We start from the raw sequence: 24,642 nt of genomic DNA, 5'->3' as shown, positions 1-24,642 counted from the left end.
GAAGCCCTCTCCCACTCCCAGAGGTGTGGGGAATGACTGCAGCTCAGCAGGAGAAAAGGCACTCTAGACACGTTCAGAGGCACTCTTGTCCTTGTCCCAGACATTGATCCAGAGCTCATACTCCCATGCGGGTTATTTCGGGGGGGGGGGCCGGTTTGATTTTAAGGTGCACCGATATCTTTAAGCCTAGAGGGGGGCTGCCCCACGGAAATCAAGCGGGAAGTAAAGCGCGAAGGACCACCCACTCTGTAGCTTGCGGGACGAGTTCGGGGCAGGGGGCATCGGATTGCACGCAGGGTCGCTGGGTTTTCCTGCCCCTGCAGCATCACACCGTGGTGAGAAGTGGGGCAGAGACCGGAGAATCCCTGCCCCACAGATGTGACTCGGCCGCCCTCTGCTGGCAATGAAAACAACCGCAGCCACAATCCACCCTTAGCATTGGCTTCGGAAGGTAGCTGCCTCCTATCTGTGCCCCAGGCAGCAGCTCTGCCATGGGCCATAAGAACATAAGAACAGCCCCACTGGATCAGGCCATAGGCCCATCTAGTCCAGCTTCCTGTATCTCACAGCGGCCCACCAAATGCCCCAGGGAGCACACCAGGTAACAAGAGACCTCAGCCTGGTGCCCTCCATTGCATGGGACTGTGGGGCTTTCAGCATGCCCTCCCTCCTGACAGCAAGCAACTCTAGGGCCATGTGCAGAGGGACGGGGTGTGTGGGCCCAGGCCTCTGCCCACCCTCAGAGGCACACATTGCTCAAGAGCCAAAGCCTGGGGGGGCTGTTGCTCTCTTCTCACAGAAAGGCCAGAGGAAGTCAACACCAGAGAAAGCAGAACACACTGCGAGGAGAGGGGAAGCCTCCAGAAAGAGCAGCTTTTATTAAATCAACTTATTCCAAAAGCAGTTATGGGGAGGGGGGATTCAGAGACACAAAATAAACCCGGGTGGGAGAAGCAGCAAATGGACAGAGGCATGCCAAGGACAAGGCGGAAAGCACAGCCTGGGAGGACCCCCCACCCCAGAGCGTTGCTGTCTCCCTCAGGTAGTCAGCTCCCCTCCTTCCACAAGCCAGGATCGGGGGAGGGGGTCGGCATACAAATCTCCAAGGTGGCTGCTCTGACAGGCAGCTCCCCTCCAATCCAACCCCCTCCCCACACCAGGGAGCTCAGGATGAACAGTGCCGCCCCCCAGGGGGCAGCACCCCTAGTCACACTCTGCATCGTCCTTCCCCCCACCACTCCACACCTGCTTGCATAGATGAGGGACAGCCCACGGCCAAAGTGCTAAACCAGAGACGAGGGGGTACAAAATGGGGTTTGCTCAGGACCTCGTGCATGGTGGGGCAAGAGAGAATCCAGGAAACCCCCATTCAGTTGCCATTATTGAGGTAAACGCCGTCCTCCCGCCTTCAGCCTGACTTTCCAGTCCCATAAACCCACCCTTAGAACAGCCTATTTGGGGGCCCAGTGGGAGAGGATGTTGATGGGCACTGGCACTCCCCCCCACATTCCGCAGTGAAGGCCGGGAGGCTGTTGACGACATCAAGAATCCTCCCCCAGGCCCCACCCCAGAACACAGAACTGCAGTGCCCCAGGCTGCACCTGCATCCAGAGAGGGAGGGAGACACCTTGGAAGGCCCACAGGACCCCCTGAACCTTCCCCCCCCCACAAACCAAACCAAAGTCAGCTCTCCCCAAACATAGTACCTTGTCTTGAAGCCTGGCTGAATCCTGCCTCTTTCTTGACACCAGCAAGGAGCAGGGACCTCCCCCCCCAACTTGGAGTGTGTCATTGTACACCTGACCCCACAAAATCCCACCTCACCCTTCCCCGCTCCAAGGGAGGGCTCTTGGATGTGATGGAGGAGGCAGGATGGCTGTGGCGTCAAGGGGGGGCAGTGTGACTGGCGCAGGTCCAGGGTGCACGTTCCCGCAGAGTCCCCCAACGGCACCCCTCCGTGTCCCCTGTTCCTGAGAGGATCAGGACATCTGGTGAGGGGCCTCCAGCATCTCCATGAGGAAGGTGTCGATGGGGGTATCCCCAATCAGCTTGAAGAAGAAGAGGTGCTCCAGACACTTCAGACCGATGGACCGCAGTGCAGGCAGGCGCAGTAGCAGCTTGGCAAACCTGTGGGAAGGGGCACAGGGGGCACATCAGGGCAGGAGCCATACGCCAGGGCAGAGTGTGCGCCCTTCAGGAGGGGCAGCACAAGAGTTCCCAGGCCAGCCCTTCCTGTTCCCCACAGGCACCCCTAAGGAGTAGTAGTACTTTATTGTCATTGTGCTGCGAAACTGATGCACTTTTGAGATACAAGCATAAATGACTATATACAACGATCACAACAAGGGAAGCTCAGCAGCAGGGAAGGGGGGCAATGGAGGCAGGTGGTCTCTGGCCATGGAAAGGGCACCCCCTGAGGGCCAGGGCTGACCTCTCCTCCTCACTGTGTCTGCCCAACCCCCCTCTAAAACCCTCTTCCCAGCCAACACCAGCACCTGTGGCAGGGAGTTCCACAAGGCAGTGCGGCGCTATGCAAAAGTCCTGCCCAGCCTCCTAAATCTTCGTCTTACGGAAGAAGACACCTTCTCTCCCCAGCCTGTCTCCGCCCAGGTTCAGAATGAGTGTTTCTGACTCCCACTCAAGGAGAGAGAAGTGCCAGTCAACTCAGCTTTTCACCAACTAGCTGGTAGGGGAATTCAGGGCACCCCCTCCTGGCAAGGGGAACTGCAGTCTCTGCAGTGAAAACGGCCAACTGTCGCAAACCAGGTCTGTCCTCCATATTGGGGAAAGAGGCTCATTTACGGGCGGCAGGGGGGAACAGGCATAAGAACATAACAACAGCCTCTGTGGGGCCCTTCCGAAAACCCGCAGGAGGGAGCCACTGTCCCCAGAGCTCCTCGGGGCTTCCAGGGCCCCTGGCTTTCAGTGTCTCCCCCACAAACCCAGCTGCCCTGCCCCCTCCCTGTTGTGGCTCCGCACCTGCCCTGCTGCTCAGGGTACTTCTGCTTGCAGTAGGACTCCAGCGAGGCGTAGACCTTCTCCCGCAGCAGCTCCACCTCTCCAGGGTTTGACAGCCCCTTGGCGTCTGGGGGAGACCACAGCACAGACCAGGTAAGGAGTGCCCCATTTTCAAGGCCCCCCTCTTTTGGGACACATTTAACTGCCCAGAGGCTCCTGTTATAGCTCAGCTCCCAAAGGTTGTCCTCCTCGGCCTGCCTGAAGCACCACTCCCCTCAGGCCATGTGCTGGTGGCAGATTCCGGACTCATCCTCCTGTCTGGGGCAACTGCTCTGCTTGGCCACAGGGAGGCCTTGCCCACTGGGGAGCACACCTGTCCATCCAGATCCAAGGAGTGGGGTGAAGAATCCAGGTGGGACCCCTCCTCCAGTCAGGTAACTGGTGACATAATCAGAGCAATAAGAGGTATTCCCTGCCCACAAGATACTATATAGAGATCTTGGGGTGGTGGTGGACAGGTCGATGAATGTGTCGACCCAATGTGCGGCGGCAGTGAAGAAGGCCAATTCTATGCTTGGGATCATTAGGAAGGGTATTGAGTACAAAACGGTTAGTATTATAATGCCGTTGTACAAATCTATGGTAAGGCCACACCTGGAGTATTGTGTCCAGTTCTGGTCGCCGCATCTCAAAAAAGACATAGAAATGGAAAAGGTGCAAAAGAGAGCGACTAAGATGATTACGGGGCTGGGGCACCTTCCTTATGACGAAAGGCTACGGCGTTTGGGTCTCTTCAGCCTAGAAAAGAGACGCCTGAGGGGGGACATGATTGAGACATACAAAATTATGCAGGGGATGGACAGAGTGGATAGGGAGATGCTCTTTACACTCTCACATAATACCAGAACCAGGGGACATCCACGAAAACTTGAGCGTTGGGAGAGTTAGGACAGACAAAAGAAAATATTTCTTTACTCAGCGTGTGGTTGGTCTGTGGAACTCCTTGCCACAGGATGTGGTGATGGCGTCTGGCTGGACGCCTTTAAAAGGGGATTGGACAAGTTTCTGGAGGAAAAATCCATTACGGGGTACAAGCCATGATGTGTATGCGCAACCTCCTGACTTTAGAAATGGGCTATGTCAGAATGCCAGATGCAAGGGAGGGCACCAGGATGAGGTCTCTTGCAGTCTTGTGTGCTCCCTGGGGCATTTGGTGGGCCGCTGTGAGATACAGGAAGCTGGACTAGATGGACCTATGGCCTGATCCAGTGGGGCTGTTCTTATGTTCTTAAACTACAATTCCCAGGAAGCCTTGCAGGTCTCTTGTTATCTGGTGTGCTGCTGTGAGATACAGGAAGCTGGACTAGATGGGCCTATGGCCTGATCCAGTGGGGCTGTCCTTATGTTCTTAACTACAATTCCCAGGAAGCCTTGCAGGTCTCTTGTTATCAGGTGTGCTCCGTGGGGCATTTGGTGGGCCGCTGTGAGATGCAGGAAGCTGGACTAGATGGGCCTATGGCCTGATCCAGTGGGGCTGTTCTTATGTTCTTAACTACAATTCCCAGGAGGCCTTGCAGGTCTCTTGTTATCTGGTGTGCTCCCTGGGGCATTTGGTGGGCCGCTGTGAGATACAGGAAGCTGGACTAGATGGGCCTATGGCCTGATCCAGTGGGGCTGTTCTTATGTTCTTAACTACAATTCCCAGGAGGCCTTGCAGGTCTCTTGTTACCTGGTGTGCTCCCTGGGGCATTTGGTGGGCCGCTGTGAGATACAGGAATCTGGACTAGATGGGCCTATGGCCTGCTCCAGTGGGGCTGTTATGTTCTTAAACTACAATTCCCAGGAGGCCTTGCAGGTCTCTTGTTATCTGGTGTGCTCCCTGGGGCATTTGGTGGGCCGCTGTGAGATACAGGAAGCTGGACTAGATGGGCCTCTGGCCTGATCCAGTGGGGCTGTTCTTATGTTCTTAACTACAATTCCCAGGAGGCCTTGCAGGTCTCTTGTTATCTGGTGTGCTCCCTGGGGCATTTGGGGGGCCGCTGTGAGATACAGGAAGCTGGACTAGACGGGCCTCTGACCTGCTCCAGTGGGGCTGTTCTTATGTTCTAGGCAAAGTACCATCCAGCTAGGAGTGTATTAAGGAAGTTTATTGTTTTGTCTGCTCTTTTCCTGCTGGCAAACTTCATGGGGAGGGGGAAGGGAGAGGGTCATATAGGTGAGTGTTTGGGCAGCATCCCAACTCCATCTGCTGGGCATTCCTGGTTACTGCATCCATTTGATGAACCCCTTTCTATGCGCCTCCCAACCCAGCTAAGGAACTTCATCTGCCTGCTGGTCCTTTTACTGCCCCCCCTTTCCCCATGTGGTTCAATTCCCTTTTCCTTTAGCCTTTTAACAAAAAGGTTCTGTCTTGACCTTTGGCCTGCCTGATTCAGGTTCATAGGTCATTCTGTGGCTTATCACATCTCCTCATCCTGCAGCCACTACTGTGGGCTTCATTTCAAAGAGGAACCTCTGGGGTTCAGTGTTCTCCTGGGAGGGTTCCAAGACGGCCCCCGTCTGCCTGGTCTCTGCAGCCTAGGATGGTGGCAGCTGATGCACACTGCCAAGGTGTCTGCCGCCCCCCCCCCCCCCCGTTCAGCTGCTGAAGCAGTAGACAGAAAGCGGGGTGGGAAGCAGGAAGGAGAGTGAGCATGCTGACCATTAAATATGACTTCCCTTGGTCAGCCCACCTTCTCCTGGGACAATCACTTCCTTCCCCCTGACTGGCTGCCATCTCTTGCAACTTGTGGTTCTGGGGGGAGCAGATGCCCCCTTTTGCTAGCACCTTTGCCCTCACTATGGAAGGGAGGAAGCCAAATCTCTAGTCACCTGAGCACCTGTCCTGTTAGACCTCTGTGTCAAGGATATGGCAGGTGCCACAGTGACTGGGGAGTCCCCTCCATCTCTTCTCTCCCTACCCCCGAGGGGCCCCTTTGCTCACCTGGGTTGAATAGGATGATGGCACGGAGGCAGCCGAGCTCCGTCTTGTCCATCCGCATGTCTCGCATCTTCGACACCAGCTCGGTCAGCACCCTGCAGCAAGGGGGCAGGTCAGACAGTTTCTGGGTAGAGTAGGACGGGTCCCTCCTCCTGGTTAGACCAACCCGTCCTCTTCCCCTTCCTGGCCAACATTCAAAGAGCCATGCAACAAGGGGAGGGATGGCGGACAGGGGCAGGTCCTTAAACTGGGCACCCTCTGCTGTCCTTTCCTCAAATCAAGCCTTGGAAAACTGCGTTGATGTCCTCCACTGTCGGGGTCCCAAGGGAGCAGGTCCCCTTGTTGCTATTGCTTGTAGGCTACGAGCAAATGGAGGCAGCCAAGTGGTGAAAGTGAGGGAGGGAAGGCTGAAGGGACTCCCTGGGCACAAAAGGGAGAAGACTAGAATGTTGTGAACTAAACCAGGAAAACTCCAGACTGGCATGGACTGAGCACACTAAGGGCCCCAAAGGGTCTTGGAATGTTAGGAAGGGGCAGAATCCAGCAGAAGAACATTGGGAGGCATGTCTGCTTGCGTTGGGGGGGGGCAGCATTTTGCTGCAGGCCTCATGTGTGTGAAACTCCCACAGAGCGGAAACAAGCAACAGCACTGCTGTGTCAACGCTCACGTGCTGCCTCAACATCTCAAGGGGTTTTCCCCACAGCCAAAGCAGCTCAACCAAAGAAAAAGCCTCCCTGAGTCCCACAGGATGGATCCTATATGGGCTGCACTCTCCCCCCCCCCATCAGGACTGCAGAGTGGGAAGGAGGATGCATCCTCAGCCACCCTTGGTGCTCCCACAGGATGCTGCTCTCAAGAGGATGGGCCTGGACCCTGTTCACACACTCTGCCACTCTGTCCCCCTTCAGGGACTGCCCTTCCAGGGCGTCAGTAACAAGAACAAAACGCTGAGGCCGTGAAATCTGTCACCCTGCGCATGTTGGCAGGCCCAGCAAGCTGTGCACCAAGACACAGTGCCCAGTGGTACCTGCCTGCACCCCAAGAGAGGGAGGGAGGGTTGCCTGAAGCAAAGGCACAGTGTTCGTTGTGACCTTTGGCCACCACGGTGCCCGTCACATCACCCGTGGCAACACCAGACACTGAGCATGACACCACTGCCACCTCTGGAGCGTAGCCAGCCTCTGCTCTCCTGGCACTCTGTAGGCAGCTGCACACTCACTGGGGGGCCCCAATCCCATCCAACTTTCCAGCACCAATGCAGCCAAAACGCAGCCCCCTGGTAAGAGAACAAAACTCCCTTACCCTGAAAAGGCCTCTGTGACTGACTCCCCCCACTGCAGGATGCAGCACACTCCCCACTGGGACAGCTGCATCAGCGCTGGAAAGTTGGGCAGGATTGGGCCCCGAGGCTCTCCTTTGGTCCGCTGCCATTTTGCCAATCCTCCAATTTTAAACTGCGACAAGCTGCCCCGGGGCACCTCGCATTTCCAAAAATAGGAGCTGTTCCATGCCATGTGGGAGACAGCATTTGGCAAGCTGCTTTCTCTACGTGTACACAAACGGGCATGAAACGTATTTGGAGGGCGGTTCTGACTGTGCTTTGAAAACAGGGCAGAGAAGGGGCTGGTACCCCAGGGAAGAAGGCCTTGCCCCAGTCTCATCGGGCCCACACCCATCCAAAGGGCGATAACACCACATCTGCACCCCACACACAAGAGGTGGCTGCTGGAGACTCTGCACCCCCTCCCCCTCCCCCAGCACCTGTCAAAGATGGCTCCTACGCCCGCACTGTGGGCGCTGTTGCGGTGCACGTGGAGCCCCGTGGCCAGCAGGATCCCATCCTTCACCGAAATGGAGCGGTGGGAGAAGGAGGCAATCAGCAGCTCGTTCCAGCCTGCCGAAGAGCAGCGTGTTAGTGGGGGGCAGGACGGGACAGGACAGAGAGTATGTGCGTAGAGAGGGGACCTTGACAACCCTCACACCAGAAGGGGTCCCCAGGTCTATGCCAAATGGACCCCCTCATACCATGTTGCCTCCCAGGCCCGAAGAGCACAAGGGAGGGGGAGGATGCCCAATGGCACTTTAACAATCCTGGAAGGGATCCGCCTACCCACTGATCCCACCGGCACTGCCAGCCCCGAATGCAGCCCTGGAAGCAGGGCAAGCCCCCACCCTGGGCCCTCTGGTGCGACTCGCCTGCCCGTAGGAGGATGACCTGGTCGTCGAGGGGCAGCTCTGAGAAGTGGGGGATGCGCTTGGCCCACTCCACCAGCGTGAAGAGCTGCTTGTCGGCCGCCTGGCAGATGTTGGTCACCGGGTCGTTGGGCTGCATTAGACGATGAGGAGCAAGCAGGGCGCGTGGGTGGCAGGCATTCCTGGGCAAGCCTGGTCAACCAGAGCACCACCCACTCCTCTGGGCCCTGTGGTCACCACCAGGACCCTCTGCCCTGCAATTCCCCCCATTCCAGCCCCACCCCGTCATTTCCACAAACGCCGCCTGGTCCCTCGGTAATGAAGGACTCCACCCCGCCCCTCCAGGCTCACAAAAAATCCATGCCTGTGATCTGCCCCCACCCCACCTTCAACCCAAGTAGGCCCGCCCGCCCGCCCTCCCCCAATTATTAGGACTAATTTCTGCAGCCCAGAGCAATATTTACCTCATCCGCATCGACCGTCCGGGGTGAGCGTTCTGATCCCGCAGCACCACCACCCCAACTCACCGAACTGCCCCCCGTGCCGGATCCGTCGACACTTTGGTCCGATTTCTGCTCCACGGCAAGCTCGGCTTCCAGAATCTTCTCCACCGGCATGTCCTCATTGACACCTCCCCCAGCCATGTCTCCATCCCCCTCTTTCTCTTTGCCGCGCTGGCGTTCTTCCTGCACGGCTGCAGGCGCACAAGGGGGGAAGAGGCAGGGCTCAAAGAGGAGCAAGAGCCCAGGGCAGGAGAGACAGGCAGCGAGGGAGTCCTGGGCAGCGACACAGCAGCTGCCCGGGCAAGACCGGGGCTCAGTCTCTTCCCCTCCCCCGGCTGGCTGCGTGCACAGAGAGGGAGAAGGCTGGGGACTGGCCGCCACCACCCTGCCAGGCTGCAGGCAACTCCTTCTGCCCCCTCCTGCCTCAGACCAGAGGACAGAGAGTCATGCACAGCACCTCACACGCTGGCAGCCACCCCCACTGCTGCCCCCCCACAGCCTCCTTGCCCCATGCAGGTGCCAGTGGGGACTGGTTGCTGGAGGAGGCGACCTCTACAGATTGGGGCCTCCGGGCTGAGAAGGGGCAGAGGCTGGATGCTCCCTGCCCTTGAGTGCCCAGGAGCTTGCAAGAAGCCCTCTGCAGGGGGAGCCAACAGGCATTGTTTACAGGTAGCTGAGTGGGTGGGGTGAAGGGCTGCACTCCCCCGCCCCCCGACCCACCTCCAGCCTGCCGGCCACCCCCGCCCGCACTGGCTACCTTCGCGCTTCATGCCGGTGGCCAGGCACTTCTGATAGCGGCAGTACTGGCAGCGGTTGCGCTGGCGCTTGTCCACAATGCAGTCCTTGTTGTCACGGCACGTGTAGGTCAGGTCCTTCCGGATGGTGCGCTTAAAGAACCCCTTACAGCCCTCGCAGCTGTACACCCCGTAGTGCTTTCCTGGGAGGGGGCAGGCAGGACTGACTCTCAGAAGGCAAGTCCCAGGGAACACAAGCAGCCTGCCACCCCATTTCCTTCAGGCCTCACGCCTGCCCAGCTCCCCACCCAAAAGCCTAGAAGCCCCCCACAGCACCCAGACTCCACAAGAACCTAAGAGGAGCCCCGCTGGATCAGGCCAAAGGCCCACGTAGTCCAGCTTCCTGCATCTCACAGCGACCCACCAAATGCCCCAGGGAGCACACCAGACAACAAGAGACCTGCAAGGCATTCTGGGAATTGTAGTTAAGAACATAAGAACAGCCCCACTCGATCAGGCCACAGGCCCATCTAGTCCAGCTTCCTGTATCTCACAGCGGCCCACCAAATGCCCCAGGGAGCACACCAGATAACAAGAAGACCTGCAAGGCCTCCTGGGAATTGTAGTTAAGAACATAAGAACAGCCCCACTGGATCAGGCCATAGGCCCATCTAGTCCAGCTTCCTGTATCTCACAGCGGCCCACCAAATGCCCCAGGGAGCACACCAGATAACAAGAAGACCTGCAAGGCCTCCTGGGAATTGTAGTTAAGAACATAAGAACAGCCCCACTGGATCAGGCCATAGGCCCATCTAGTCCAGCTTCCTGTATCTCACAGCGGCCCACCAAATGCCCCAGGGAGCACACCAGATAACAAGAAGACCTGCAAGGCTTCCTGGGAATTGTAGTTAAGAACATAAGAACAGCCCCACTGGATCAGGCCATAGGCCCATCTAGTCCAGCTTTCTGTATCTCACAGCGGCCCACCAAATGCCCCAGGGAGCACACCAGACAACAAGAGACCTGCAAGGCTTCCTGGGAATTGTAGTTAAGAACATAAGAACAGCCCCACTGGATCAGGCCATAGGCCCATCTAGTCCAGCTTTCTGTATCTCACAGCGGCCCACCAAATGCCCCAGGGAGCACACCAGATAACAAGAAGACCTGCAAGGCCTCCTGGGAATTGTAGTTTAAGAACATAAGAGGAGCCCCGCTGGATCAGGCCATAGGCCCACCTAGTCCAGCTTCCTGCATCTCACAGCGGCCCACCACATGCTTCAGGGAGCACAGAAGACAGAAAGACACAGCCTGCATCCTGGTGCCCTCCCCTGCATCTGGCATTCTGAGGTAGCCCATTTCTGAAAGCAGGAGCTTGTGCACACCTATCGTGACTTGTAAGCCATGGTGGACTTTTTCTCTGGAAACTGTTCGATCCTCTAATCTTAAAGACATCCAGGCAAGATACCATCACTACTTCCTGTGGCAAGGAGTTCCACAGACTAATTACGTGCTGGGTAAAGAAATACTTTCTTTTGCTTTCCCTAACTCTCCCAACACTCAGTTTGCGTGGATGTCCCCTGGTTCTGGTGCCACGTAAGAGGGAAAACAACGTCTCTCTATCCATTCTATCCGTCTCCTGCATAGTTCTGTATGTCTCATCTCCCCCACCTCCCAGCTTCTTTACCCCCTTGGGCTCCTGCATACCTGATGATCGGTCACCGCAGATGGCACAGAGGCGCTTCCCAGGCACCATGCCGCCGTGGGGGTGGCCAGGCATCACCCTCATGCCCACAGGCGGCTTCACATCATCCGAGCTGCTCACTGAGTGGAGACCTGACAGGTTGACTGTGGAGTTGATCTGGGGAGGGAAGGAGAGAGTCCTGAAGATGTGCTGTGGAAGGGCAAGTCCTAGCTCCAGACCGCTCGCAGTCGACCCGCCCCCCCCCGCCCAGCCTTGGGAACCGAGGTGCCTGGGCCTTCACTCACCTGGGGGCTGCTGACGGGCCCATAGCCGATCGAGGGGGTCGCAGGGAGGCCTGGGGACCCCATTGAGGAACTGATGACTGGGAAAGGGGACCCCAGGCCACTGATGGAGGTGGTCATGGCAGAGCCGATCATGGAAGGATGCAAAGGGGCCGACGGCTCGGGCGGAGGGGACGTTCCAAGGCTGCGCAGGGGGGGAGAGGAGCTGAGAGAGGAGCTGTCCGGACTCCTGCAGTCTGGGGAGAGGGAGCAAGACGAGAGGAAGAGAAAGGCTTGACGACACAACCACAATCCCCCCACTCCCCGCTGAAATCAAGGGCACCAGGCTGGGTAGAACCTCACCCGCCCCTCCTCCTAACACTTCCCCAGAAATGCCCACCCCGGACACCCTTGGCTTCCTCTCCGGATATATTGCAAAACTGCCAGGGTGTCACATGACCCGCTGACTTCCTGATCATCCCGTGAGGCGGCCCAGGGAGGTGGGAATGGAAGCCAGGAGCCTTGCTCCACGGACAGCATTTTAAATGTCAAAGAAGCAGCCTCTGCCCCAACAACGCACCTCACCTCCTGGAGGAACTAGAAGAGCCTCAAAGGGGGTGAGTGCCAGGCCCGAGGGAGGCACAGCGAGGGAGCCCCCAGTCCCCAGCTGGGAAGACAGGGGAGGTGCTGAGCAGCCGCCCTAACCTCAGTTAGCCAAAGGCCGGGGAGACGGAGCCAATGTAGCGGAGGTAGGGCGATGCTTCCTCCGTGTGTAGAGAGGCTGAGCCCCATCTGTTGCAAATGGGGGCATCCCCCCATTCCTGTGGCACCCTCTGCCACATCCATCTAGCTCAGCAGCCCACCTGCCCCCAATGGCTGGTGAGGCATCTCGGGGAAGTGTGTGAGCAGGACAAGAGCAGAAACCACAGCCCAGGACGTTCTAGGAAGGGGCCTCTGCACTTCCTTTGGTCACCTGGGCTGGGCACCCACTCGTTCAGGCCTGCCCCAAAGCAAGGTGGGAGCAGGCCTTGTCCCGCCACCAGAGGAGGGGCCAGGAGGACAAAGTGGTGCTAAGACTGCAGCCCCAAGTGGGGACCTTCCCGCCAAGCTGCTTCCAGAATCTCCCTGCAGAGGGAAGCAGCTCAAGAAGGTGCTGGGCGGCTCCCTCAGCCCCCATGTCAAGCCCCACACCCAACCAGCCCCACTGCCACAGCCAGCTGAGGTGGGTTTGTCCCAGGAAGCAACACAGCCCTGATGGTGGGGAGACCTTGGCTTGAAAAACTGCCCCCTCCCTTCCACAGAATGCACCCACTCTCCCTGCCCTGAGCCTCCCCCGCAACAGCCACCTCAGCACACAGCGAACAATGCTGCCTTTGCCCCTCCCCCTTTCACACAGCCTGCCCTGGAGTCGAAGTTTGGCAACAAACACCCCGGCATTTCCAAGAGCCACTCAGGTTGCTGATCATCACAACACCCTGTGGCAGCAAGTTCCAAAGGCTACAAACGCATGGCTGGTCCAGAGCAGCAAGGCTTTCCTGCCTTACCACAGCCAGGGAGAAGATTCCTACACCCACCACCCAACAAGCAGTCAGGTCAGTGCTGGGTGGAACTGGAATGGGCACAGCTTGGCTCCCGACCATCAGGGCAAAGAAAGTCCCTGGAAGAGGCCCTGGCCTCAAGGCAGCAATTCTGGAACTGCAGAGTAGAGAGGCGTGAAGCTCCAGAGAGGGAGAAGGTCTGGGGGTAGCTGGAAGGCGATGCAGCCCTGGTGTGGGAGTCCCCTGGCTTGGAGGCGTGGGACTGAGCAGCTCCTCACTGCCCCAGCTGTCCTCCAGGTGGCTCAGGGAGGAGCGGCCGCTTCTCTGGGAAGAGGTTTCGCTGTCCTGGCTTCAAGCTCTGCTCCTCTTTGGGATGCCTGCCTCCTTGAGGTCAGAACTGCTTGTCAGGGATGCAGTTGGGGTGCTTGCCCAGGGTCTGGTTGGCCCAAGCAGTGCTGGTGGCAGCGGAAGGGGCCAGCGCACCGTCAGGGGAACTAGTACAGAGCTCCGTGCTATGGCCCCACAACTGCTGGTCAGCATGACCACTGGCCTGTGGCTGCACCTCCAGGCAACCTTACTGGGAGGAGGCCTCTGGCTGGACAAGCCCAGGACAAGGAGGAGCCTCCAAGCAGCCCACCTGGCAGGTAGAGAAGCGTAGCCTTCAGAGGTCAGGCGGGTGACAGGTATACCCCCCTGACATGAGGGAAGGAGCGCATGGACATACCAGCCCTGTCCACGAGGCCCCAAACAGCCAGGTCCAGCCAGCCAGCCAGCCAGCCAGTGGGGGGGGAATTCTGATTTTCGGCAGACTACAGCCCTGCTATGGTGCACTTGCCAGAGCTCTCACAGCTGTAGACAGAGGCTTCTGCTGTTTTCCTGCTCACAGAGGAGACCGGATTAAGAGGCAGCAGAAGGAACCCAGTGAAGTTCAGGGCTGCTCAGGGATCCAGGAAGAGGGGGATCTTCAAGGCCCACAGCTCCAGTTTCTGATTGTTTTGCCTTCTGAAAAAACCAGCTGTGCGGCACAGCTGGGCACCAAAGGCACAGGGAGAGAACATAAGAGCCTGTGGGACCAGCTCAACACCAGCCAGTCAGAGCTTTCCCTGTCCCAGCAAAAAGGTGATGCCCTCCCCCGATTGACCCTAGCATTAGCACTTAGAGGTATACTGCTCTTGTACCTGGAGGTTCCATTCTGAGGGCCAAGCTACATGTTGCAACATTTTTATGTGAACTGACCCTTTAAGAGCTTCAATTTTGGGGGGAAAACCAGCACAGCGGAGAGGTGTCAGAGAGATGATGCTCTGGAGCAAAAAGTCAGTAGGGGGAGCTAAGCCCCGGGACAAGTTTCACTCCATTTATCATGTCAGGTAGCTTAGCCCTGAGATGCTTCTCCATGAACTTGCACCTCTAGTTGCCTCAGAACTACGGAACTCCCTTTTCTCCATTATGCTTGATTTCTTGCCTTTTGGATTTGTTATAAACTAACTTTAGGGTTCTACAAAAAAGAGACTAGAGACTCTACAAAACAAGTATCTTTCAGAAGCCGTGAGAAAAATGCCCCCCTCTCTCGCTTGGCATTTAGGGGGAGAGGAGCCTAGGATTCAGCCAGCAACAATCCAGTCCAATTCCTGAGATACACCAGTATGCCCCCCCCAACGTTGGCACAACGACAGCCTCGCCAGTGCAGAAGCCCACCCGCCAAAGGATGTGCCACAGGTTGGGAAACACCACACCAGCACAGCTTGGGCATCACTCAGAGTCAGTGCTGGCAGAGGGACCAAAACAGGCTGTAGGCAGGATGAGGGGGAGTCAGCCAACCCCCTTTGGATGATGGACACACCCCTAAATACACAACACCAACAAGAGACCTGGCGAAGGTAGGGAAGGCTGTCCTGGGGTACAATGGAGAAGAGAAAAACACCAGATCTCATCTCCCACCCCCTGCCATACTCCCCCACAATGGAGTACAGGGTACAGACTGCATTTGACAGCCAATCACAGCACTCCAGTCCCAGGAGACAAGCCCCTGCCAGAGAGACCACAATTCAGATGATCAGACTGGTAATTCGGTCTGTCAAAGAGTACTTGGCGTATACAGGGAGCTCTCTGTACAAACCACCTCTTGCCTCTCCCAACAGGTACAGCAAGACAGTTTGCCAACCCTTCTTTTCTCCAAATCCAGTTGCAAGGACTCTGCCCCAGGAGGACTTCACAGACTTCCGGGGGGCCTCTACCACACCATGCCAACAGGGGAAGCATAGGAGGCAAAGAAGGGGGGAGTCCACGATGCAAAGCATTGATGCTGCACTTCCCTCTTATGTATCTCTCCACCCCCCTCCAAGGGTATGAACCCTCCAAGACCGTCTCTGCTAGCAACTGTATCTTCCAACCCCCCCTTCCTTTTGCAGCAGCCAAGAGCGAGTGACACCTGCTTCCTTTTGGCGAGTGCCACAGACTCCAGTCATTGCTACTGCTGGCCAAACACTCATCAGTACCCCTTTTGCTTTTCAGGGCTGCACCATTGCCCCAGCAGGCTGCACAGTGGTTCTGCAGTGTTCCGCTGCAGCCCCTCCCCGCCAGGAGACGTGTAACCTATGCCCAGCCACTATGTTCTTGACCTCTACAGGTCAGCACTGCATGCACTCTCTGGTGGCACTATCTCCCTCACAAACACCAAGCATGCATCTCAAGCCAGAAAACCTGTGTGGCTGGCACTCTTGTCCACTGCTCTGTGTTTCTCCTTGCCTCCCGCAGGCAGCTGTCCCACAGGTGAAGCCAGCGTGCAGACCCCAGGGGAAGCCTACAGACAGCCTGCCTGCCTGTCAAGCTTGCTGACCCACTCCTTGCAGCCAGGCCCTGTGACTTTGCCAAGTCTGTGACAGACAACAAAGAAACAGATGCAGCCAGACCTCACTGACACCTGTGCCTTAACTGTCTGTTGGGAGAACTGGAAAGGGCACATCCGCCTTGATGGGAGAAGATGGTGGGCAGCCCCACGTGAATGAATCTCTTTCAAGTGCTGCTCCATCCCTGGTGCTGTTCAACCAAAACCTTGCTTGGGTCACATTTGCTGCCTCATTGCTAGCAGGGAGGGAGGTGGTCCCTTCTTCTCACCCAAGTCGCTTCCTGCCTCAGCTGGCCTCAAGGTGGGACTCTGCAGGGGGGCCTCTCTGCTCTGAGGGGCTGCTGCATCTTCACTCTATGACTCCTTGGGCTCAGCACTGAATCACAGGACGTGAGGTGTGCGTGGGTGTTGCTAGCTGGATGGGCCGCTGCAGGAGGCGTCCTGTGTCACAGGCCAGCCCATGACTGGCCAATGCAATGCCTCTCCTGCTAGGCCCACATGCCACAGCCTGCCAGGCAGGTGAGCCAGTTTGCACTGCTGCTAAATCCCAGAGGAGGAGCTCTTTTCCCATCTCCTGCTGTGGCTGGGCAGAGGGGGCCACTTTGAGGAGCTGCTGGGAAGGGCTGCCTCCCTGGCCTCTCAGGGAAAGATCCCTTGGCTGGGCTCAAAATCCTTTGCTTGGTTTCCAGGTTGCATTTTTATAGAGAGAGCTACCAGCACCTGCTTTGCCCTGAGCGCACCCCCACCCCCGTGACTCACCCAAGTTCCTACCCTGGGAACTGTTCCTTCCAGCTAGGGGACACCCCCACATGAACTCAAACCCTTACCTGAAAGGAGTGCGTGTGTGTGTGTTTGTTTCTCTGCTGCTCTTTTTGGGGACAGCAACCTTCTGTGCTTGCCTTGCTTGGCTCCTAAAAAGGCAGTGCTTGGATGTGCTTTTTTATGTTTTTAAATTATGTTTTTAATTTGTTTTAACCTTGTTTTGTAAGCCGCCTTGAGTCCCTTCGGGGAGAAAGGCGGGGTAAAAATAAAGTATAATAATATTATAATAACGTGAGTTACGTGGGTGCGACAAGGAGAGCTAAACTCTGGCTATGTGATTCCTGGAAGACTCAAACACTTCTGCTCCTGTGCAACTGATGCCACAGAAGGTCATATTGGGGGTGTGTGTGAGATTTCCTGGGGGCATCTCCCCTTGGCTGCCTGTTGCTCATTTCTGTCCCCCACCACAAGGGCCATTTGTTGGCTCTGAGTCAGCACCGCTCAGTTCACTTCTCCGAAGTGCTTCTTCGGAGAACCATTGTAGGGACTGGCTAGATGTGGGCAATGCAGATGCGGACGGCGTGCTCCCGTCAGGACATGGCTCCACAGGTGCCAGGCTTCCACGGATGCTGCCAGCACCACAAAGAGCGCCGCACTGCCAGGGTGAGCCTAGGATAGGGCAGGCATCTGCAGTGTCCAAAAAGGAGTGGGCCATAAGAGACGTGGCCAAAAGAATACGGAGATGCACCTAAGTGCCCTGCTGGATTGGGCCATCCAGTCCAGCTTCCCGTATCTCAGCGGCTCCCCAAATGCTTCAGAGGGCACAAAAGACAGCAAGACTCAGCCAGAGTCCTGGTGCCCTCCCTGCAACTGGCACTCTGTGGCCACCTGCCCCTGCGCCAGGCGCTCGCACACCCCGGCCATGACTGGAGCCCGTGACGGGCTTTCTCTCCAGAAGCCTGTCCAGCCCCCTCTTAAAGGCATCTAGGCCAGTGACACCCTGTGGCAAGGAGTTCCACAGACCCGCCGGGTAACAAAACGGAGCCTTCTACCTGCTCTAAGCACCTCTGCCTTGCAGGTCGTGGGCGCTGGAAGCCCTTGGGGGTGATGACGACGGGGGGGGGAGAGGCTCAACCCCTCCCCGCTTTCCCTGAGGGCAGGAGGGGGCCGAGACCGTCCTCGAGGGCGGGGGAGAAGCTCCGCCTGACGGCTGCCTGCCTGCCTGCCTGCCTGCCTGCCTATGGGAGGGCCCGTCAGGCCGCGGAGGCAGCAGCGCAGCCAGGGCCCCAGCCAGACGCCCGCCCGCCCGCCCGCGTTACCGGCTCCGGCCCGTCCCGAGTCTCCCATGGCGGCTGCCGCGGGGCTGCTCCAGGGCCTGCTCCGGCCGCGGCTGCGGCCCCGACAGCGCGGCCTGTCGCGGAGGCGGCCGCCCGCCTCTCTCCCTGCGGCCGCCTGACTCCTTCACCCACCATGCACCGCGGCCCTCCGCCTGCCTCTCCACTCGTCCCTTGGCCAGACTCCCAGCCTGCCCCGCGCGCGCAGCCAGGCCAGCGATAGGAGGGCAGGCGGGCACTGCCCGCACTGCGCACGCGCGCCCAGCAGCGCGGGAGGGAGGGGGCTGGCTGCCCTCCCACAATGCCCCGGGGCGGCACGTCATGCGCGAGACGAGAGAAGCGCTGCCCTGAAGAAAGATGGCGCGTGAAGGGCGGGTGCGGGAGGTGGTTGGTGGCCGCCATGTTTGTTGAGGGCGGGGGAGCGCCTGGAGGGGCGGGGCTCGAGTGCCACGTCAGGGCTGAAGCCGGCGCTAACGGTCCGCGCGGCTGTGGTGAGGAGCCGGTCGGGGGAGGGCTTGTAGGGCTGGGGGCGGCCAGTGGGGCCCGGAATGGCTCCAACGTCGAGGGGGAGGGGCAGCCAGCGGGGGAGGGGCCTTGAGGCGGCCCCCTCCCGGGAACACCACTCTGAAGATCCCCCCACAGCCAGACACTGGGGCAGGCAGGGAAGGGAACCCCCCCCAGCTCCTGAACGGGCGAGGCTGGGGGGCACACCTGTGCCCACTGAAGCTTCCTGGGGGGGGCTGCACCTGCACAGTGAGCTTGGGGGGCAGCGCCTGGCTCAGGGGCTGTGCTTCAAGAGTCCTGGGGCACCCTCAGGTGAGCTGCTGTGGGGGGTGAGCCGGGCCCCCCCTCTATCGGGGTACCTCTGTCAGGGTGCCAACCGCCCTCTGTCTGGGTGCCAGGGCAGAGGGTGGTTGTCGGCATGGATCCGGGCCAGGGTGGCTCTTCTGCAGCCCCGAGACACGGCCTGGGGCCGGACGAGCTACTGCTTTAAGAGCCGCAGGGAGCGAGAGGCTGGGTGGGGCGGGCTCAGGGCTCTCACTGACCACCCCTTCTTCCCAAACAGAGGAACCACCATGGCAGCCAGCCGGTTTCCGCAGGGGGCCACGTTCGAGTTCAGCAGGGTGCTCACCGCTACCACCGTCTGCTGCATGATGCTGATGTGGAGCGTCGCCTCGCACGGAGGTTTTCACGGCCATGGGCATTCTCATGAGGACTTGCACCACGGCCACAGCCACGCTGACCACGGCCACACGCACGAGAGCATGTGGCACGGGCACGCACATGAGGAAGATCTCCACCATGGCCACAGCCATGCCGACCACGGCCACGCACACGAGGACATGTGGCACGGGCACGGTCATGCACACGAGGAGGATGTCCACCACGGACACACCCATTCTCACGGCGGTCTGCACCACGGGCACACTCGTGAGGATTTTCACCACGGGCACAGCCACGCTCACCATCATGAGGATCTGCACAGTCACTCTCACAGGGATCGTGCCAGTGGTCTCAGCCAGGCCGAATCCTTACAGGCACCCGAGAAGGCTTTTCCAAAGAGAGAGAAGCTGGCTCCCGTGCAGTTGTGGTCCTACGTGAGTGCCTTTGCGCCTGTGGTTGGCCAAGGGCTTGACACATGATGCCAGCAGTGGGCAAACCCTGGTCCTTTTGCTGGGATGTCTACTCCTGGTGGATTGGGCTCTTTCACCAGTCCAGAAGCAGAGTTTATGGAGACTTGACCAGAGAAGGGCCTGGACCGTCTCTGTGTTAAGTCTGTGCAATTCTTGTCCAGAGTGTGTGCAAGTGGGGAAGCCTAAGAGCTTCACACGTGGCCTTGTTTTATGCCAATTCTGCCAGCTTGTATATGTTCCGAATTCTCCCCTCTCCTCCCCTTGCTTACAAAAGGCAGGCCCTTGGATTTCTTGCTGCTGTCTGAATCAACTATTGTGAATCTGCTGTCCTTTCTTGTTTGCTTTTGTTCATCAGCTGTTTTGGGGGCAGTTGTCTCTTTGTGACTGAAGCTGCCTTATATGCATAGTAAGTGCTCTGCCCCGTCTTTCCCAGTCCCTTTGCCTCTGCCTGGCTGTGGCTCCTTTTGTTCCCCAGCAAAGGGAGATGGCCTCCAGTCCCCAAGAGCCTTGTGGCTGGAGGCTGGGCCGGCAAGGCAGGAGCGATGACTGTTCCCTCTGGCAGCCCACCTCCCCGAGACCCTGCCGGGTGGTGCTAAATGGGACAGTCATCCTTGCAGGAGGCAGGTCTTCAGCATTACTCTACCTCGGCCAGGCCTGGGAGGTGGCTTGTTGGCTTCCCATTTGACAAGTGTCAAACTCAGGCTGGGAATGGGAGAGAGATGATGCCCAGATTCACCCTCAGAGATCGTGGCTGAGCCTGGATTTGAATCCAGTCTCCCGACATGGGCTAGAGAGCCAGAAGTGCATGGAGGTGACGTGGGTCCCCTCTGAGTCTGTATTGGAGGTGTTGGGTGGTCTTTGTGAATGGGAATGTGGGAGGTTTTTGCTGCTGGCGCCACTCCTGCCCTGTTCTTGCCCTCAGGCCATTGGGGCTACCCTCCTCATCAGTGCAGCCCCCTACTTCATTCTCTTCTTGATTCCTGTGGAGTCCAACACCTCCCGGCACCAGGCCCTGCTGAAGGTGCTGCTCAGCTTTGCCTCCGGGGGTCTTCTGGGGGACGCCTTCCTGCACCTCATTCCTCACGCACTGGGTGAGTGGCATCTCCCCCAACCCCTCCGCGGGCAGACGAACCCACTGACCTCCCACCCTTGTGTCACCCCTATGTTTTCCACCCTCTTCTCTCCCCCAGAGCCTCACTCCCATCATGGAGAAGGTGTGGGGCACACGCACTCCCATGGGAAGCCCTCCAGCCACGGACCGTCGCACCAGGGTAAGAGGGTGGGGTGATGCTGTCCCCAATTTCTGTCTTTGGTACAGCTTGTCTTCAGTGAGGTTATGGGGGGCGGGGAGGAATTGCCTGAGGCCATCCAGTGAGAGGCGAGGGGCCACAGCCGCATCTGTTGTGGCAACTGTCAGGCTTGGCCTCATGAGCCCAGGGTGTTTTCAAGGCTTGCAGCCAGCAGCAGGACTTGCCCCTGCTTCTGAGCACCCATGGCTGCAGGAGCCAGCCCCTCCTCTTCCCCAGTGCATGGTCTTGTGCAGGGGGCTTCACCTGGGTCTCCCAGACTGAATCAAGAATGGTGTGGGGCTGGGAAAGGGGGGGCTGAAGGGCATGGAGCAGGGTCACAGAATGGCCAAGAGCGATGGGGGCAGAGGGGGCTGCTCTACCATTATAGTCACGAAGAATTTGTGGGAACCAGACATGAGCAGCCATTGGAGGGGGCTTCTGAATGCCCCCAGCAAGTGATTGCACCTAGTTGGGCAGGAATTGAGCCATGACACTCTGTGGGGCTAGGGGAAGCAGGGCTAGAATAAAGCAATCTTAGGGATGTTTGGTTCTGGTGGTGTGCAGAGGCCTTGTTCTAATTGCCAGCCTTGATGTTCCTTCTCCCCCCAGCTCCTGAGCACCAACACATGATGCTGGTTGGCCTCTGGGTTCTCTGTGGCATTGTGGCCTTTCTGGTGGTGGAGAAGTTTGTCCGACATGTCAAGGGCGGCCACGGACATGGACACAGCCATGGTGGGTGGGGCAGGGGGCTTGGCCAAACCCCTGTTTCTTTAAGAAAAGCAACAAGGATTTGGAAAAACAAAGTGGCACCATTTGTTGCTTTCTGGTTCTGCTTTGCTCAGTCTTGTTAGGACAGACAGAAGGAAATATTTCTTTACCCAGCGTGTAATTAGTCTGTGGAACTCCTTGCTACAGGATGTAGTGATGGCATCTTGCCTGGATGCCTTTAAGAGGGGATTGGACAAATTTCTGGAAGAAAAGTTCATTACAGGTTACATGTCATAGTAGGCATGTGAAAGCTCTTGGTTTTAGAGGCAGGCTGCCTCTGATTGCCAGATGCAGGGGAGGACACCGGGACGCAGGTTGTGCCTGTTGTCTTGTGTGCCCCCTGGGGCATTTGGTGGGCCACTGTGAGATTCAGGAATTCAGGAATTTGGCCTGATCCAGCAGGGCTCTTCTTATGTTCTTATGTTGTGGAAATGACCAGGAGAGCAATACTTCCTCCAAAAACACTCCGCTGGAGGGGCAGGGATATTGGGTGGGCTGGACAAAACCCCCACCCCCAGCAATGCAGAGTTTGAAGCTGTTCTCTGCAGCACTGAGGGCGAGCAGCTGGTGTTTCTCTTACAGGAAAGTAGTGATTTTGTGGACTCTGAGTCAGTCTTGGGGCTCTGCCAGGAAGTGGGGGCTGGGCTGGGCTGGGCTGTCCCTGTAGTGTGGGCAGCCCTGGCTTCAGGCTGGGGGCTCTGGGAGAACCTGGGCCCTTCTGAGTCCTCTCTTACGCTCCCCACCACAGCTTCCAAGGCCAAGTGCAGTGATGATGAGGGGGAGAAGGAGCCTGGCCGGAGGGTGTCAGGGAAAACTGCCCCCCAAAAGAAAGAGAAGCCCCAGGAGTCTGGTAAGGTGGGTGGCTGGGGGGGGGTCTGACTCCTGGAACCTGCATGGCCGATGCAGGCAGGGAACGTGCCTGGGGACGGGGCTGGTTCCTGCACTGGGGGGGGTTCAGCCCCCCAGCTGACCGTCTCTCTCTGCCACCCCACAGCCATGCGCGTGGCAGGGTACTTGAACCTGGCGGCTGACTTTGCGCACAACTTCACGGATGGCCTGGCCTTGGGCGCCTCATTTCTAGCGGGCAGCACGGTGGGGGCCATCACCACCCTGACGGTGCTGCTGCACGAGGTGCCCCACGAGGTGGGCGACTTCGCGATCCTGGTGCAGTCCGGCTGCAGCAAGAGGAAGGTAACAAGTGGGCTGGTTTGGGGGCCCCCTCCTGAGGACCGGAGCCAGGGGTGCTGCTGTTCCACCCCTCCCCCCTGGCACGCGAGGCTTCCCTCTGGGCGGCCCTGTGTGGGGCTAGATTTCAGTTTGCGCAGGGACGCCTGCCCAGGCCATGGTTGGATCCTGGCTCTGACCGCACACTGGGTCACGCACACGGCTGTTCGGGCCACGTGCTTGTCTGTTTGGACGTTCCTGGAACCACGCAGTCCCATCCTGTGGGACCACTGTCACTGGAACAAGGGTTGGTGACTCTGAGGCTGCTCCGTGCAGCAGGTGGGGGAGAGGGACACGCACTGGAGTCACTTTTGCTCTGATCTTGAAGTCGGATTTGGGTACATTTGGGGGGGCAGATCTGCTTGACAGAGAACAGACCCTCCGTGTGGGGAGGCAGCCTACATGTGGGTACCAAGCGTGGGAACGAGGGCGGGGCCGGCTTCCCGCCCTGCAAGGAGCCTGTTGTGCTGCTGCGCCCGCCTGACTGTGCCCTCCTTTGCCTCTCCCTCTCAGGCCATGAAGCTGCAGCTGGTGACGGCCCTGGGAGCCCTGGCAGGAACCGCCTGCTCCCTCCTGGCTGAGGGGGTGGGGGAGGCGGCCACCGCCTGGATCCTCCCCTTCACGGCCGGGGGCTTCATCTACGTGGCTACTGTCTCTGTGATCCCGGAGCTTCTGCAGGACTCGGGGCCGGTCCAGTCCCTGCTGGAGGTGCTGGGCCTCGTGGGAGGCGTGGCTATGATGGTCTTCATAGCCCAGTATGAGTAGCTGGGACCAGTTCGGGGGGGGGGCAGCACTGCTAAGCACAGTCCTTCCCCTGGAGGGAGAGCGTAAGTGAGTGTCCAAGAGTGTGTGCCTCCCCCCTTGCTTCGATTTCGCCTGTGCAGTGGCAGTGGAGGGCAGCGTTCACGAGTCCCGCCACAGCCCCCTCCCCACTGCAGCCCACTCTTGCAGGAAGACTGTGGACCACCCACCCTGTTGGCTGTCCCTGTGCTACATTCTGCCTCCTCCAGGGGGTGGTGGGAGGAGCTCCTGGAGCAGGAACCAGGTCTGTCCAAAGGGAAGGTGGGGAGGGGGTTTAAAGAGTGGGCTTCTCACTGACTGTCCTGCTGCCCAGGGCCTGCTTTATCTTGCAGTTGGGTGGAGGGTTTCAGTTCTCCCCCAAGGCCTTCCTGGGATGGGAGCAGTGGTGGCTGTCTTCCTTCTGCTGGGGCTGAAGCATGGGAGCAGCAGGATGGTGCAGGAATCATGGTTCGGGGGCGGGCTGTGAGAATTACGGGGGGGGGGGGACAGACAAGGTAGGTGGTGTCTAAGAAGAGGGGGCGCTATGGACCAATGGACACTACTTGCTTTGTGAACTGGACTTTCTCCGAAGGGGCAGAGCGAATCCCCTGCACCCCCCTCATTGAATGAGAGTGTTGAGAAGTGTATTCCTGGCCTGCTGCCGCCCAGGGGTTGTTCTGGATCAGGGCCTCGCCTGTGCTGCAGTAGGGCTGTTGCCACTCCTGCAGGGCACTAGGCTGCATCTGGCTCCTGTGCCCTGGTGGTGAGCCAGCTCCCCCTTGAAGAAGGGGAGGGGTAGTGCAGCAGCAGGGAGGGGTGGGGGAGGGCGCTTCATTCAGCCTCGGGGAGGGGCTGGACTCGTACTTGAGGGGGGGTCTGTTTCCATTCCTGGGAAGGGAAGCCAGGGGGCGGTTTCGGGGTCCAGGGGCTTCCTGTCACTTTTTGCATTTTTGTAGGGGTGGGAGATAATCTGTGGGGCAGCGACTGTAATGAGGAGGAGGAGAAATTGTGTCTGGAAATTAAAAAAATCAAGCCTACCCTGCCTGCGCCCTGTCCTTCCTGCCTGGCCAGCAGCGGGCCTACGCCGAGCCGGGGCCGGCCCTTCCTCGCTCCTCCGGCCTGCCTGCACTCGGCGGG

General features: G+C 58.5%; 2 protein-coding genes across 5 annotated transcripts; one reads left to right on the top strand and one right to left on the bottom strand.

Moving 5' to 3' along the window:
* Positions 1-846: 846 nt before the first annotated feature.
* RXRB (retinoid X receptor beta) lies at positions 847-18,028 on the bottom strand. 4 transcript variants are annotated; one of them, XM_066613828.1, is made up of 11 exons: positions 17,796-17,938; positions 13,705-13,897; positions 11,356-11,588; positions 11,074-11,227; positions 9,393-9,572; positions 8,597-8,826; positions 8,136-8,265; positions 7,701-7,833; positions 5,942-6,033; positions 2,980-3,085; positions 847-2,127 (listed from the first exon to the last, which is right to left on the bottom strand). In XM_066613828.1, exons 3-11 carry the CDS (start codon positions 11,485-11,487, stop codon positions 1,980-1,982), a joined length of 1,305 nt encoding a protein of 434 aa, XP_066469925.1. In that variant the 5' UTR covers positions 11,488-11,588; positions 13,705-13,897; positions 17,796-17,938; the 3' UTR covers positions 847-1,979. The 4 variants fall into 4 exon arrangements, with proteins under 4 accessions (XP_066469925.1, XP_066469926.1, XP_066469923.1 ...); XM_066613829.1 differs by lacking the exons at positions 13,705-13,897; positions 17,796-17,938 and adding an exon at positions 17,946-18,028; XM_066613826.1 differs by lacking the exon at positions 13,705-13,897.
* A 229-nt stretch (positions 18,029-18,257) lies between these two features.
* Positions 18,258-23,972, top strand: SLC39A7 (solute carrier family 39 member 7). The gene is made up of 8 exons (XM_066616906.1): positions 18,258-18,301; positions 18,877-19,408; positions 20,367-20,535; positions 20,635-20,715; positions 21,343-21,465; positions 22,250-22,351; positions 22,496-22,692; positions 23,239-23,972. The coding sequence occupies exons 2-8, from the start codon at positions 18,887-18,889 to the stop codon at positions 23,488-23,490; spliced, it is 1,446 nt and encodes a 481-aa protein (XP_066473003.1). The 5' UTR covers positions 18,258-18,301; positions 18,877-18,886; the 3' UTR covers positions 23,491-23,972.
* The last annotated feature ends 670 nt before the right edge of the window (positions 23,973-24,642 follow it).

This window comes from Tiliqua scincoides, chromosome 2, assembly GCF_035046505.1.
Source record: "Tiliqua scincoides isolate rTilSci1 chromosome 2, rTilSci1.hap2, whole genome shotgun sequence".
Lineage (NCBI taxonomy): Eukaryota > Metazoa > Chordata > Lepidosauria > Squamata > Scincidae > Tiliqua > Tiliqua scincoides.
This window is presented reverse-complemented; position numbering and strand designations above follow the sequence as displayed.